Source organism: Callorhinus ursinus, unplaced genomic scaffold, assembly GCF_003265705.2.
Source record: "Callorhinus ursinus isolate GAN/ISIS: 27379988/994484 unplaced genomic scaffold, GSC_fseal_2.0 scaffold14, whole genome shotgun sequence".
NCBI classification, from domain to species: Eukaryota; Metazoa; Chordata; class Mammalia; order Carnivora; family Otariidae; genus Callorhinus; species Callorhinus ursinus.
Genome location: NW_027397076.1, coordinates 12,645,594 through 12,657,798, shown reverse-complemented (window position 1 = coordinate 12,657,798; position 12,205 = coordinate 12,645,594). Strand labels below are relative to the sequence as shown.

The window sequence follows — 12,205 nt, the reverse complement described above, 5'->3', positions numbered from 1 at the left end:
AAAAATCTCTCTAATGTCTGGCTTAATGAAAGAACTGGACTCACACCCACTTGTGCAGTCAGCCTGTTAGAGCATAATGTTTTGGTTGAAATATGTGAAGAAAATCCAGCTTCACACAGATCTGTAGATAGAAGGTGGAGGACTATTTTAAGAGCCTTTTCAGATAATTGTGGACATTCTTCTTTGGTACCAAACCAACACCGGGGTAAGTGGTAGTTTCTTAAAGGTTAGTTCCAATGTAGACTATGAAACAATTTCATTGAACTTTTTGTACTGTGTTACATTAAAATTCATTAGTCTTTCAGTCTGAATGGATCTTTTACTCATGCATGACTTTGTAATATCATGCACAAGATATTTGGAAAATAGTGGGTAAATACCCAGTATTTCCGGGGTTATGCAGGACTTCCGAATGTCTGTACAATTCACTGGACAGTTTTTAAAAAATCAAATTTTTAAAATACCACCACCATTCTTATCGGAAAGTATTGGGAAGCCCATGGTGGCATATACAAATTTTCCAAAATTCTAAGTTTTTACTTAAAAATTTGAATTTTATCATTGACAGTAAATACTGTCAGTTACTTTCCTGAAGGCCTACTACTTTATGGAAGGTGTTTGCCACACAGCTAAGTATGAAAACACTTAGTTTGTCTTCTCAGTTGTTCTTTTATGTAAAAATGGTGTTCCATGGTGGGGGGGCCGGAGGGGGTGTGGGGAGTAGGGCATCCCATTTGCAACTTAATCACAGAAGTGCTTTTCCTTAAGACGACCATTGTGTATTTCAGGATACAGCAGAAATTTTTTTTTTTTTAAATTTAAATTCAAGTCAGTTAACATATAGTAGTATTGGTTTCAGGAGTAGAATGTAGTGATTGATCACTTGTAAACACCCAGTGCTCATCACAACAAGTGCCCTCCTTAATACCCATCACCCATTTAAGCCATCCCTCCTCCCTCCTCCACCTCCCCTTCAGCAACCCTCAGTTTGTTCTCTGTAGTTAAGAGTCTCTTACGGTTTGCCTCCCTCTCTGTTTTTATCTTCTTTTTTTTTTTGTCTCATTAAACTTTTGTTTTAATGGGTCTCAAAATTCTGTGAGTTTTTTGGTCAAGTTGTTTCCATTAAAAATTACTGATTTTAAAAACTAATAACTTAAAACTGCCTCACACACACACACACACACACACAAACATGGTCCGCAAAACATTCTCCTTTCCTTCTGAAGGTTTTATGATGCATTGTTATCATTAACCAGTCTTTTACTATTAAACTTAAATGGCCATTTGACACAAACAGTTCTGAGACCATTCTTCCACCATTGATTAAGACTGGGGTGGCAGGTATTGGGGATAATATTCATTTAGCCTCTGAGCTTTCTGGGCAGACTTGGTGACCTTGCCAGCTCCAGCTGCCTTCTTGTCCACTGCTTTGATGACACCCACAGCAACCGTCTGTCTCATGTCACGAACAGCAAAACGGCCCAGAGGAGGATAGTCAGAGAAGCTCTCAACACACATAGGCTTGCCAGGAACCATATCAACAATGGCAGCACCACCAGATTTCAGGAACTTGGGACCATCTTCCAGCTTTTTTCCAGAACGACGATCTATCTTCTCCTTCAGCTCGGCAAACTTGCAAGCAATGTGAGCTGTGTGACAATCCAGCACAGGTGCATATCCAGCACTGATTTGGCCTGGATGGTTCAGGATAATCACCTGAGCCATGAAGCCAGCTGCTTCCATTGGTGGGTCATTTTTGCTGTCACCAGCCATGTTGCCCCGATGAACATCTTTGACAGATACATTCTTGACACTGAAGCCCACATTGTCCCCAGGATGAGCCTCCCTCAAAGCTTCCTGGGGCATTTCAACAGACTTTACTTCAGTTGTAACATTGACTGGAGCAAGGTGACCACCATCCCAGGTTTAAGAACACCAGTCTCGACTCGGCCCACAGGGACAGTACCAATACCACCAATTTTGTAGACGTCCTGGAGAGGCAGACGCAAGGACTTGTCAGTTGGACGAGTTGGTGGCAGAATGCAATCCAGAGCTTCAAGCAGTGTGGTTCCACTGGCATTCCCATCTTTACGGGTGACTTTCCATCCCTTGAACCAAGGCATGTTAGCACTTGGCTCCAGCATGTTGTCACTGTTCCAACCAGAAATTGGCACAAATGCTACAGTGTCAGGGTTGTAGCCAATTTTCTTAATGTAGGTGCTGACTTCCTTAACAATTTCCTCGTATCTCTTCTGGCTGTAGGGTGGCTCAGTGGAATCCATCTTGTTAACACCAACAATTAGTTGTTTTACACCCAGTGTGTAAGCCAGAAGGGCATGCTCACGGGTCTGCCCATTCTTGGAGATACCGGCTTCAAATTCACCAACACCAGCAGCAACAATCAGGACAGTACAGTCAGCCTGAGATGTGCCTGTAATCATGTTTTTGATAAAGTCTCTGTGTCCTGGGGCATCAATGATGGTCACGTAATACTTGCTGGTCTCGAATTTCCACAGGGAGGTATCAATGGTGATACCACGTTCACGTTCAGCTTTCAGTTTATCCAAGACCCAGGCATACTTGAAGGAGCCCTTTCCCATCTCAGCAGCCTCCTTCTCAAATTTTTCGATAGTTCTTTTGTCGATCCCACCACATTTGTAGATCAGATGCCCAGTAGTGGTAGACTTGCCTGAATCTACGTGTCCAATGACAACGATGTTGATGTGAGTCTTTTCCTTTACCATTTTGGTTTAGGTTGAGCGGTGGTTTTCACGACACCGGTGTTCTGGCGGCAAACCCGTTGCGAAAAAGCTCTCTGTTTTTATCTTATTTTATTTTTCCTTCTTTCTTAAATTCCACATATGAGGGAAATCATGTGATATTTGACTTTGACTGACTTATTCAGCTTAGCATAATACCCTCTAGTTCCACCCACATCATTGCAAATGGCAAGATTACATTCTTTCTGATGGCTGAGTAGAAGTGTTTTATGTGTTCTTCCCATTTCGTCACACAAATTATGAAAAAAGGTGTGTACTTGAGGGTCAGTAGTTAATAACTTTAATCTTGCTACTTTGTCAGGGACATTCTTAAGTGAAACTGGCATTTTAGTTAATTCATTTTACTATGAGTGCATGGCAGTGAAGAACGCAAGAACTACTAGTAGTTTTTTTTTTTATGTTATGTTAATCACCATACATTACATCCTTAGTTTTTGATGTAGTGTTCCATGATTCATCGTTTGTGTATAACACCCAGTGCTCCATTCAATACGTGCCCTCTTTAATACCCATCACCAGGCTAACCCATCCACCCACCGCCCTCCCCTCTAGAACCCTCAGTTTGTTTCTCAGAGTCCATAGTCTCTCATGGTTTGTCTCCCCCTCCAATTTCCCCGCCTTCATTTTTCCCTTCCTACTATCTTCTTCTTTTTTTTTTTTAACATATAATATATTATTTGTTTCAGAGGTACAGGTCTGTGATTCAATAGTCTTACACAATTCACACGCTCACCATAGCACATACCCTCCCCAATGTCTATCACCCAGCCACCCCATGCCTCCCACCCCCCACCACTCCAGCACACTCTGGAAAACAGTATGGAGGTTCCTCAAAAAGTTGAAAAAAGAGCTACCATACAACCCAGCAATTGCACTGCTGGGTATTTACCCCAAAGATACAAATGTAGGGATCCGAAGGGGTACATGCACTCGATGTTTATAGCAGCAGTGTCCACGATAGCCCAACTATGGAAAGAGCCAAGATGTCCATCAGACAGATGAATGGATAATGAAGATGTGGTGTACATATACTATGGAATATTATGCAGCCATCAAAAGGAATGAAATCTTGCCATTTGCAATGACGTGGATGGAACTGGAGGGTATTATGCTGAGCAAAATAAGTCAATCAGAGAAAGACATGTATCATATGATCTCACTGATATGAGGAATTCTTAATCTCAAGAACTACTAGTAGTTTGATGTCGCTGCCTTCTTAGGTTCATGCGAAGCCACCACGGTTTTATTTATCATTCCTTTTGCACCATCAGTGCACATGTCAACACACTTATTCCAGGATAAACCACTGAATTCAGAAGGATTATTCAACATTTTGCATATTTCACTTGCATTCTTGCTAATCATTCACAGACAAGGAGATCTTCTTTCAATAGCTGGTACTGATACTATTCGACAAATCCAAGCAAAACTGCATGACCAACAATATCTGTAGATGTGAGCATTTGTAAGGCAGAAGTACAACTCTGCAGATGTGTTACTGAGTCTTCATGTTTGCAGCTACATCTTGAATTCAACAAGTTATTTTATTATTGGAAAGTGTTACAATTTTATTTACTAATTTTTCAACCAGTGCAAGTTATTGCAAATAGGACATTGAGGTCTTAGACTTCAGGATATGTATTCATTGATGTCAACTTATTAGTTTCTAGGCTTTTGTGTGCATTACTCTAGCCAACGCAATATGATAACCTACTCTATATGATGCTTCACTGACTTTTTCATTTGGAGTTTGAAAAGCTGTAACAAAGAATATTTTTTTTTGGCTTTAAAGAGCTCATCATATACACATTCAAAATGTATATGTATTTCTTTTTCTTTAAACTCTGAGCAATTGGTCTTAAGATGCCTCAACTTAACTGGCACCATAATACTGTTTTAAAAATGTGCAGTTCACCATTGCTCTTTCTTTCTGAGATTTACATCTGAGTATTATCCTCTGCCTCATTTGTATCCTGTACCTGGTGACAGCTACTTTGGGCACAATGCCATGCATCTTGTCGTTTGGGGTTTTAGTTCTTTCCTGATTTATTGAAAATAGTATTTGGGTTTTTGTCACTTGTTTTTTGTGTTGTTTTGGGATGATTTCTAGGAGAAGAGGTCATGCCAATATTATATGGACACCTTTGCTGGAAGTCACCACAAAAATATTTTATTGTATTATAACATAAATATGGAAAATCACACAAATCATGAAAATACAGTTTCATTCATTGTCTAAAGGAAATGCCCATATAACCATCATGGGTCAAAACTAGAACAAATCTAGTACCCTACAAGTCTACATCATACCCCCTTCTGCTGCCTACCAACCCCCTCTTTTTCCCAGCTTTATTGAGATATAACTGACATAAAACAATGTGTAAGTTTAAGGTGCACAATGTAATGATTTATATATGTATACATTGCAGAATAATTACCACAGTAAGGTTAGTCAACACATCCTAATTAATGTCCCTGCTTTCTGATTTCTAACACCTGGATTAGTTTTGTCAGCTTTTGATTTTTGTGTAAGTGAAATTATATAGTCTATATTCTTTTGTATCAGTCTTCTTTTGTTCAACACTATGTTTGTGTAGTTCATTCTTTTGATGGACATAATAACAATTTCTTATCCATTCTATTGTTGATAAATATTTGGGGGTTATCAGGAATGATGCTTCTATGAATACACTTGTATATGACATTTTTGTGTACAGATGTACACATTTTTATGTATATACCAAGGAATAGAATTGCTGGGTCATAAGTATATATATTTTCAACTTAGAAGTTCTCCAAAGGGGTTTGAACTTAAATTTTACCTTGATGACTAAGAAGGTAGGATACTATTATATATAGCATTGGCTTTTGTTTAGTCTTTTTTGGGAACTCCTTATTCAAGAATCATGCCCAGTTTTCTTGGGAGTTTTCTGTATTTTTCTTAGAAATATGGAGAGATTCTTTCAATATTCTGGATATGACCATTTTATAGAGTATGTGTGTTGCAAATATCTTTTACCCCCATTCTGCTAGTGGTACTTTTGATTATACAAAGTTCATAATTTTAATGTTGTCCAATTTATAAATCTTTTATGGTTTATGCTTTTTGTGTTAAGTTTTAGAAATCTTTTTCTATGCAAAAGTCATAAAGATACCCTCTTATCTTTACCATTTTTTTTTACTTTTCACATTTAGATCTACAATTCGTCTAGAATCTATTCTTGTATATGGTGTGAGACTGAAGTCAAGATTAATTTTTTCCATATGATATACAATTAACCCAGAACCATGTATTAAAAAGACCAACCTTCTTCACAACATTGCAGTGTCACATCTGTTATAAATCAAATGCCCAAATATGTGGAGTGAGAGAGAAAGGGAAAGGGAAAGGCAGAAGGAGAGCAAAAGAGAGAGAGAATATGATCTTATATTTATCTCATCAGAGAAATAAATATAAGAATATTTTGCAAGACCACAAGGAGAGATGAGTGTTCACATTGAAAAGGCCTACTACATAACAAGCAGAATGAATAAAAAAGACCTAGGCCTAGGTGCAGAATGAAATTTTTAGTCACCACAAATAACGAGGAGTTCATTAAAAGCATTATAGAGTAGGAAAGATGGTCAAACACAAGAATGAATATTTGACCAGCATCCGGCTTCTCCCCAGCAATAATGGATACTAGAAAGCAGTAGAATAAGGCTTTTAAAGTTTTAAGGAAAACTGAGTTTCAACCAAAGTCATATATTTAGCTAAACAATCAGTCAAGCATGAGATCCTTGTAAGGACTCAACTGGTTTTCTTTTGGTGAACTTTTATTTAATTTTTATTTTTTTATTTTTAAGATTTTATTTATTTATTTGACAGAGAGAGACACAGCGAGAGAGGGAACACAAGCAGGGGGAGTGGGAGAGGGAGAAGCAGACTTCCCACTGAGCAGAGAGCCCAATGCAGGGCTTGATCCCAGGACCCTGGGATCATGACCTGAGCTGAAGGCAGATGCTTAATGACTGAGCCACCCAGGAGCCCCTTGGTGAACTTTTTAAAGTAAGTTACTAGCAAATGTACCTCAGCACACAAAGGTTACAAAGAAAAAAAGTATGTAAGATAGGAAAAAGAAAGAGAGAAAGAAGGAAGGAAGGAAAGGAGGAAGGAAATGGGATTAGGGAGAGGTTTGCACAGTATTCTAAAAGTACTGGGAATATTGTGTTTGCTAAACTGTTGGTAAGAGCATGGGGATTCATCTTATTATTCAAGAAAACATACATAGACCATTAACCATATAAGATTCTATTCATCTTTCTTCTTTTCCTTCCCAGAAGCAGCCATTATTCTAATAAAATACTGTATATTTGTGTGTGTGTGTGTACACATAAATAATACAAAATAGTACACTGAGTTTTTTTGAAATTTATACAAATGGTGGTATATTCTATGTATCATCAGGAATCTGCTTGTAACTTGGTATATGTTGTCATGATCTATCCAGGATCTTACCATGCTCATTTTAAAGATGAGAAAATTAAAACCCAAGAAGTCAAAAGCCCAGAGAGACCTACGGTGCAGAGAGGTTCAAGGTCACACACCTGTGAGAAGTACATCTGGAATTTGAACTGACACTACACTATATACTTTCTGCGTTATAGATCTAATTAATTCATTTTGCATGCCATCAAATGAATAGACTTTGTTTATTTTTCTAAGTTTCCTTTTTTTTATATTACAACAATGGTGTCATGAATGTCTTCCACAAGAGTCCTCGTACACATATACCACTTATATGAGTATCTGCATTTTTAATTGTATAAAATTCTGCCAAATTGCTTTCCAAAGAAGTTGCTCTCACAAGTAGTTTATGAAGATACCAGTTTCCTCACATTATTATCACTATTTATTATTTTCAGATTTTAGTATCTATCAATTACTGAGGGATGGGAAATGATATTTCATTTTAATTTGCATTTTTCTGATTTTTAGTGAGCTAAAATTTTGGTTTTTTGGGCCTCCTTTTCTATGAGTTGACTGTTGAAATTCTTTGCCCACTTTTCTGTTGGACTCTGAGTTTCTCTTTATTGATTGGTGCAAGGTGTTATACATATTCAAGAAAAACAATTCATATGTGTTCTAAATATTTTTTCTCAGTCAGTGGTTTGTTTTTAACTTTGTGTTTGGTGTCTTTTGTGATACAGAACTGTTTTTTTAATCAAATGTAGTCCCATGTGTCAGTCTTTCTTTTATGGGTTGTGCTTTTTTTTTTTTTTCCCTCGTGTGGTTATTTTTCAAGGAAAGCATAATATTTGTCTTACAAACATTTTTTCACTTACTGTTATTATTATTTTTTTACTTTTAGATAACTACCAAGTGGTCTTCCCCACTGCCAATACATGCTTGTATCAAACTGACGGCATGTGTGACAACACAGATGCTAGAAAAAAACCTCAGACTAAAGTGGATATTACATGGATTCTTCTATTGCGCTACTATATTCATCTGCAAAGGATTAATAATATGAGCAAACTGCTGGGTAGGTTTTTGATGTGTTAAAAAAATCACATTCTTTTCCAGTTCTTGTTAAGTCATGTTTCTTATTTGGAATTTTAAAATACTATTGATATCTTTTGGAGTGAACTCTCATCAGAATATGAAAATTGTAGGGGCTCATAACCTGAGATACACAGATCTTTGGGTGGAATAGTATTTCAACAAAGCTAACTTCCTTTGACATTTTATATATTTTATTTCATGTATTTAAAAATGTTACTGTAAGGATGCATCCAGAGCCTTCCCAAGACTGCCAAAGTGGCCCATGGCTCAAAACAGTTAAGAATCAGAGTGATCACAATGTGACAGCTTATAAAATGAACAGGATGAAATTTTGACTTTAAGGAGAGAATGTTCCAGTATTTAGTATGTAAGAGGACAAATACATGACTTCAGATAAGATATGTAACTCCACTGAGTTTTGTTTTATTTAGTTTTTTGTTGTATCATCAGTGCCGTCTGAAGAACATCCAGAAAAACTGGTATAATCTGCTTCATGTTAGTCCCTCTTGTGTTTGTGACGATGTATGTTGTATTTTATCTGCCCCCATGAAATTGGTGATTTCGTGTTGTTCATCAGTGCAAATAGTCGGAAAAGACAGTTTGACCCATGTCAGGGCCCAGTGATGGAGAAGCCGGTAGGGCAAGTAGGCTGAGTCACAGAGTGAGTGACTAAGCAGGGCTACCAGGAGTTATCGTGGGATAGACAAACATTCAGAGAGGTGTCAGCTATAAAACGTTCATCATGAGAAGGGCAAGAATAAAAGAAGTTCGATAGCAAAGGATGTGGACATGAGCCAGTACAGCACACTCTGGCAGTGCCGGCCCCATATCAGCTCAGCTCACCTTTGAATTCACCTGCTGGCACCTGCCACGTCACGTGCCCACACTTTTCTGCTTTTCTGCCCTGGGCTCTTCCTGAAACTGCTGAGACTTGCTCGGCCCACTCTCAGGACAGCCCAAAGTGCCAGGGATTCCTCACGTACTTATGAGGTAGGAAACTGGTAGAAAACATTCCAGCTTCCCGGTCCCAGACAGTTCTACGTTATTTTTCAGAAGGTCCTCAGCAGGACTGAGCCCTGATTATCCAGAGCTACAGCCCATCCATTAACTCATTCTGTTGGCTCTTTTCTCCATCACACTTTGTTCGTTTTCTCACTTATGCTCCTTGAGATCATTTTTCAAATAAATGACCTGCACCTAAGTTCTTGCTTTAAGATCTTTGTCGGGGTAAGTGCCAGATAAGATGACTACATAGAATATTTTGCATTGTCAAGACTTAGAACCTAAAGCAATATCCTCACACCCTTCTGAAATTTTCTTCATTCCTGTGGCAAGAAGCAGTTCCATTAGTGAATAAGCTTAAAAAGAGAGGAATTACACTGGCAGCCACTAGCTGAGGTGTGTGATTTACAGGGAGAACAGCTAATGAGCAAATACCAACAATACTGAGACTGTTCTGTTATCTAACATGACTCTAAAGTAACATATTTTTCTTCCCTAAGCATCTCCAAAGCCAGGATCTGGAATTTCATTGCCAGATGATACACTTCTCACGTCCCTTTTCAACTCTGGGCTGATTTTGCGCCAAAAAGAAATGCATTTTTTCCTTAAAAGATTTTTACAGCTCTATTCTTCCTCTTGTATTGATGAATTTCCAAAAGAACTATGTAAAGGATTGGAAAATACACTTTTTTCAGAAAAAATCTCATATGATTCAGTCAAGGTACTGTTTTCAAACATTATATATTTTTGTAAAACTTAGAATCATTGTTATATTTCTGAAGGAAGCACATTTGAGAAAACTCAAGTGGATGTGGTGTATTGTAAATTTCTAATATGTATTTATAAAATGAATAAATCAATCATTTGCACGGAATTCTTTCCAAACAAAAAAAATCAGTCATTTATTTTGAATTATCTTGACTTTGGACTTCACCATATATTGCTTTCATTTTTTTGATGTAGACTTGCCCATACCAGACATGTCCATATTTCTAAGCCCAGAGAAGTGACCTGAAAATGTCACTTCTTCCAAATTGAGAACCTTTGCTTATCTTATCCTTCTAGATTGTTGGATAGATAATAATATTTTTTTTAAGTCACTCTTGAACAAAAGAGTGAGGTGACTAGTAATAAATTGTGATTTTAAAAAGTAGTGGGAATACCTACTAAGATAATTTAAGAATTCATTTATTTTTTAAAGATTTTATTTATTTATGTGACAGAGAGAGACACAGCAAGAGAGGGAACACAAGCAGGGGGAGTGGGAGGGGAAGAAGCAGACTCCCCACAGAGCAGGGAGCCCGATGTGGGGCTCGATCCCAGGACCCTGGGATAATGACCTGAGCTGAAGGTAGATGCTTAATGTCTAAGCCACCCAGGCGCCCCTAAGAATTCATTTAAAGAAGTGATTCTAAGGGAGATTTAGGGAGTTGCTCTCAGGGCAGTGTATTAGAATCCACATGGGAGGATTTTTTGAGTTAGTTCCCAGATACTGGGATATCGGTATGCCCAATACTAACACCCCTATTTCTTGCCCAGATTATAAATCATTTGAGAAATAAAAGAGTTCAAGAATTTGGGATTAAAAAAATACCCACCCTTATGAGTCAAAATGTTGACATTGCAGGATATGGTTTATATTTACTGGCAAATGGTCTTCTGAAAAGCAAATAGCAAAGTAGACAGATTTTGACAGTTCAGCTGTGTTTGTTTGTTTGGTTGTTGGTTTGGTCCTTAGAGGACCCCTTAAAATCTGTGTGGACACAGACTCCTTTAGAATCTGTCTCATGGGGGCGCCTGGGTGGCTCAGTCCTTGAGCATCTGCCTTCGGCTCAGGTCATGATCCCAGGGTCCTGGGATCGAGCCCCGCATCGGGCTCCCTGCTCAGCAGGGAGCCTGCATCTCCCTGTCTGCCGCTCCCCCTGAGCGTGTGCTCTCAATCTCTCTCTCTCTGACAAGTAAATAAAATAAAAAAAAAATAAAAAAAATAAACTGTCTCATGAAGGAGGCAGCAGGAGTGGGATGAAATCATTTCCATCTAACACCAGATCCGATTCCCCCTCTAGAAACTGTGACTCCCTTTGAGGATTGCTGCCAACTGTCCCAGATGCCTCCGGTATTCTGGCACAAGAGGCAGAGAATGAGAAGGTGAACTATGGTTCTGTGAATGTATTCTTGTGACTATTTTGTATGAGTTTGGAAACTAATAGGTGTGATTTCTTAATATTCCGAAAGGAGCTCTGCTTGAGTATTTTAGTATTAAGGGCAGCCTACCATTACCCATTTTCTAAGCGTGATGCTCCGAACGTAGAACCTTGAATATGTTGTAAATATATGCGACACTTCTAATGGCAGCAATGTTATCGGAGATCGTTGTACCCTGTTTGCTCCTTTTTTTTTTTTTTTTTTTTTTTTTTTTTAATATGATTAGTGTAACACTTCTCCAGAATAATCGGCTCTGGGGATCACTGTCGCTTGCCTGACAGGTGCAAGCCACCTAATCATCTGTTCATTTCACTGGGGTAGATAGCTAACGAGCATAGAGCCTTTTGGATTTTTAAAAAAAATAAACTGCAAGCTTGGCTGATTTTTATAATAACGTTTTTGAGCTTTTAATCACTCAGGAGGCTATTTCAATCAAACTCTTTCCATAAATTGATACTTAATCCTGCTTTTCCTCCACAAAGAGGTAGATGTCTTTCCAGAGCGATCATTGCTAGGGACCAGGCTCATCAGTGTGTGCGTCTGCATATCGTTAGGTCTATTGAAGCTCTGTGATGGAAAAACAAAGGTGCCAAACAAATTACATTAAAAATTCTTAAAATTATGCACAATCTGGGTTATTCGTGTTTAGACTTGTCGTAAGGTCAAATATTTG

General features: G+C 38.2%; 1 protein-coding gene across 1 annotated transcript in view; it reads left to right on the top strand.

The window, feature by feature from the left end:
• Positions 1-12,205, top strand: part of CFAP54 (cilia and flagella associated protein 54) — a 290,017-nt gene that overhangs the window by 228,327 nt on the left and 49,485 nt on the right. The window contains exons 62-63 of the mRNA XM_025882575.2: positions 8,132-8,305; positions 9,828-10,048. Of these exons, the coding sequence (XP_025738360.2) occupies positions 8,132-8,305; positions 9,828-10,048 (395 nt within the window). The remainder of the gene's footprint in view (positions 1-8,131; positions 8,306-9,827; positions 10,049-12,205) is intronic.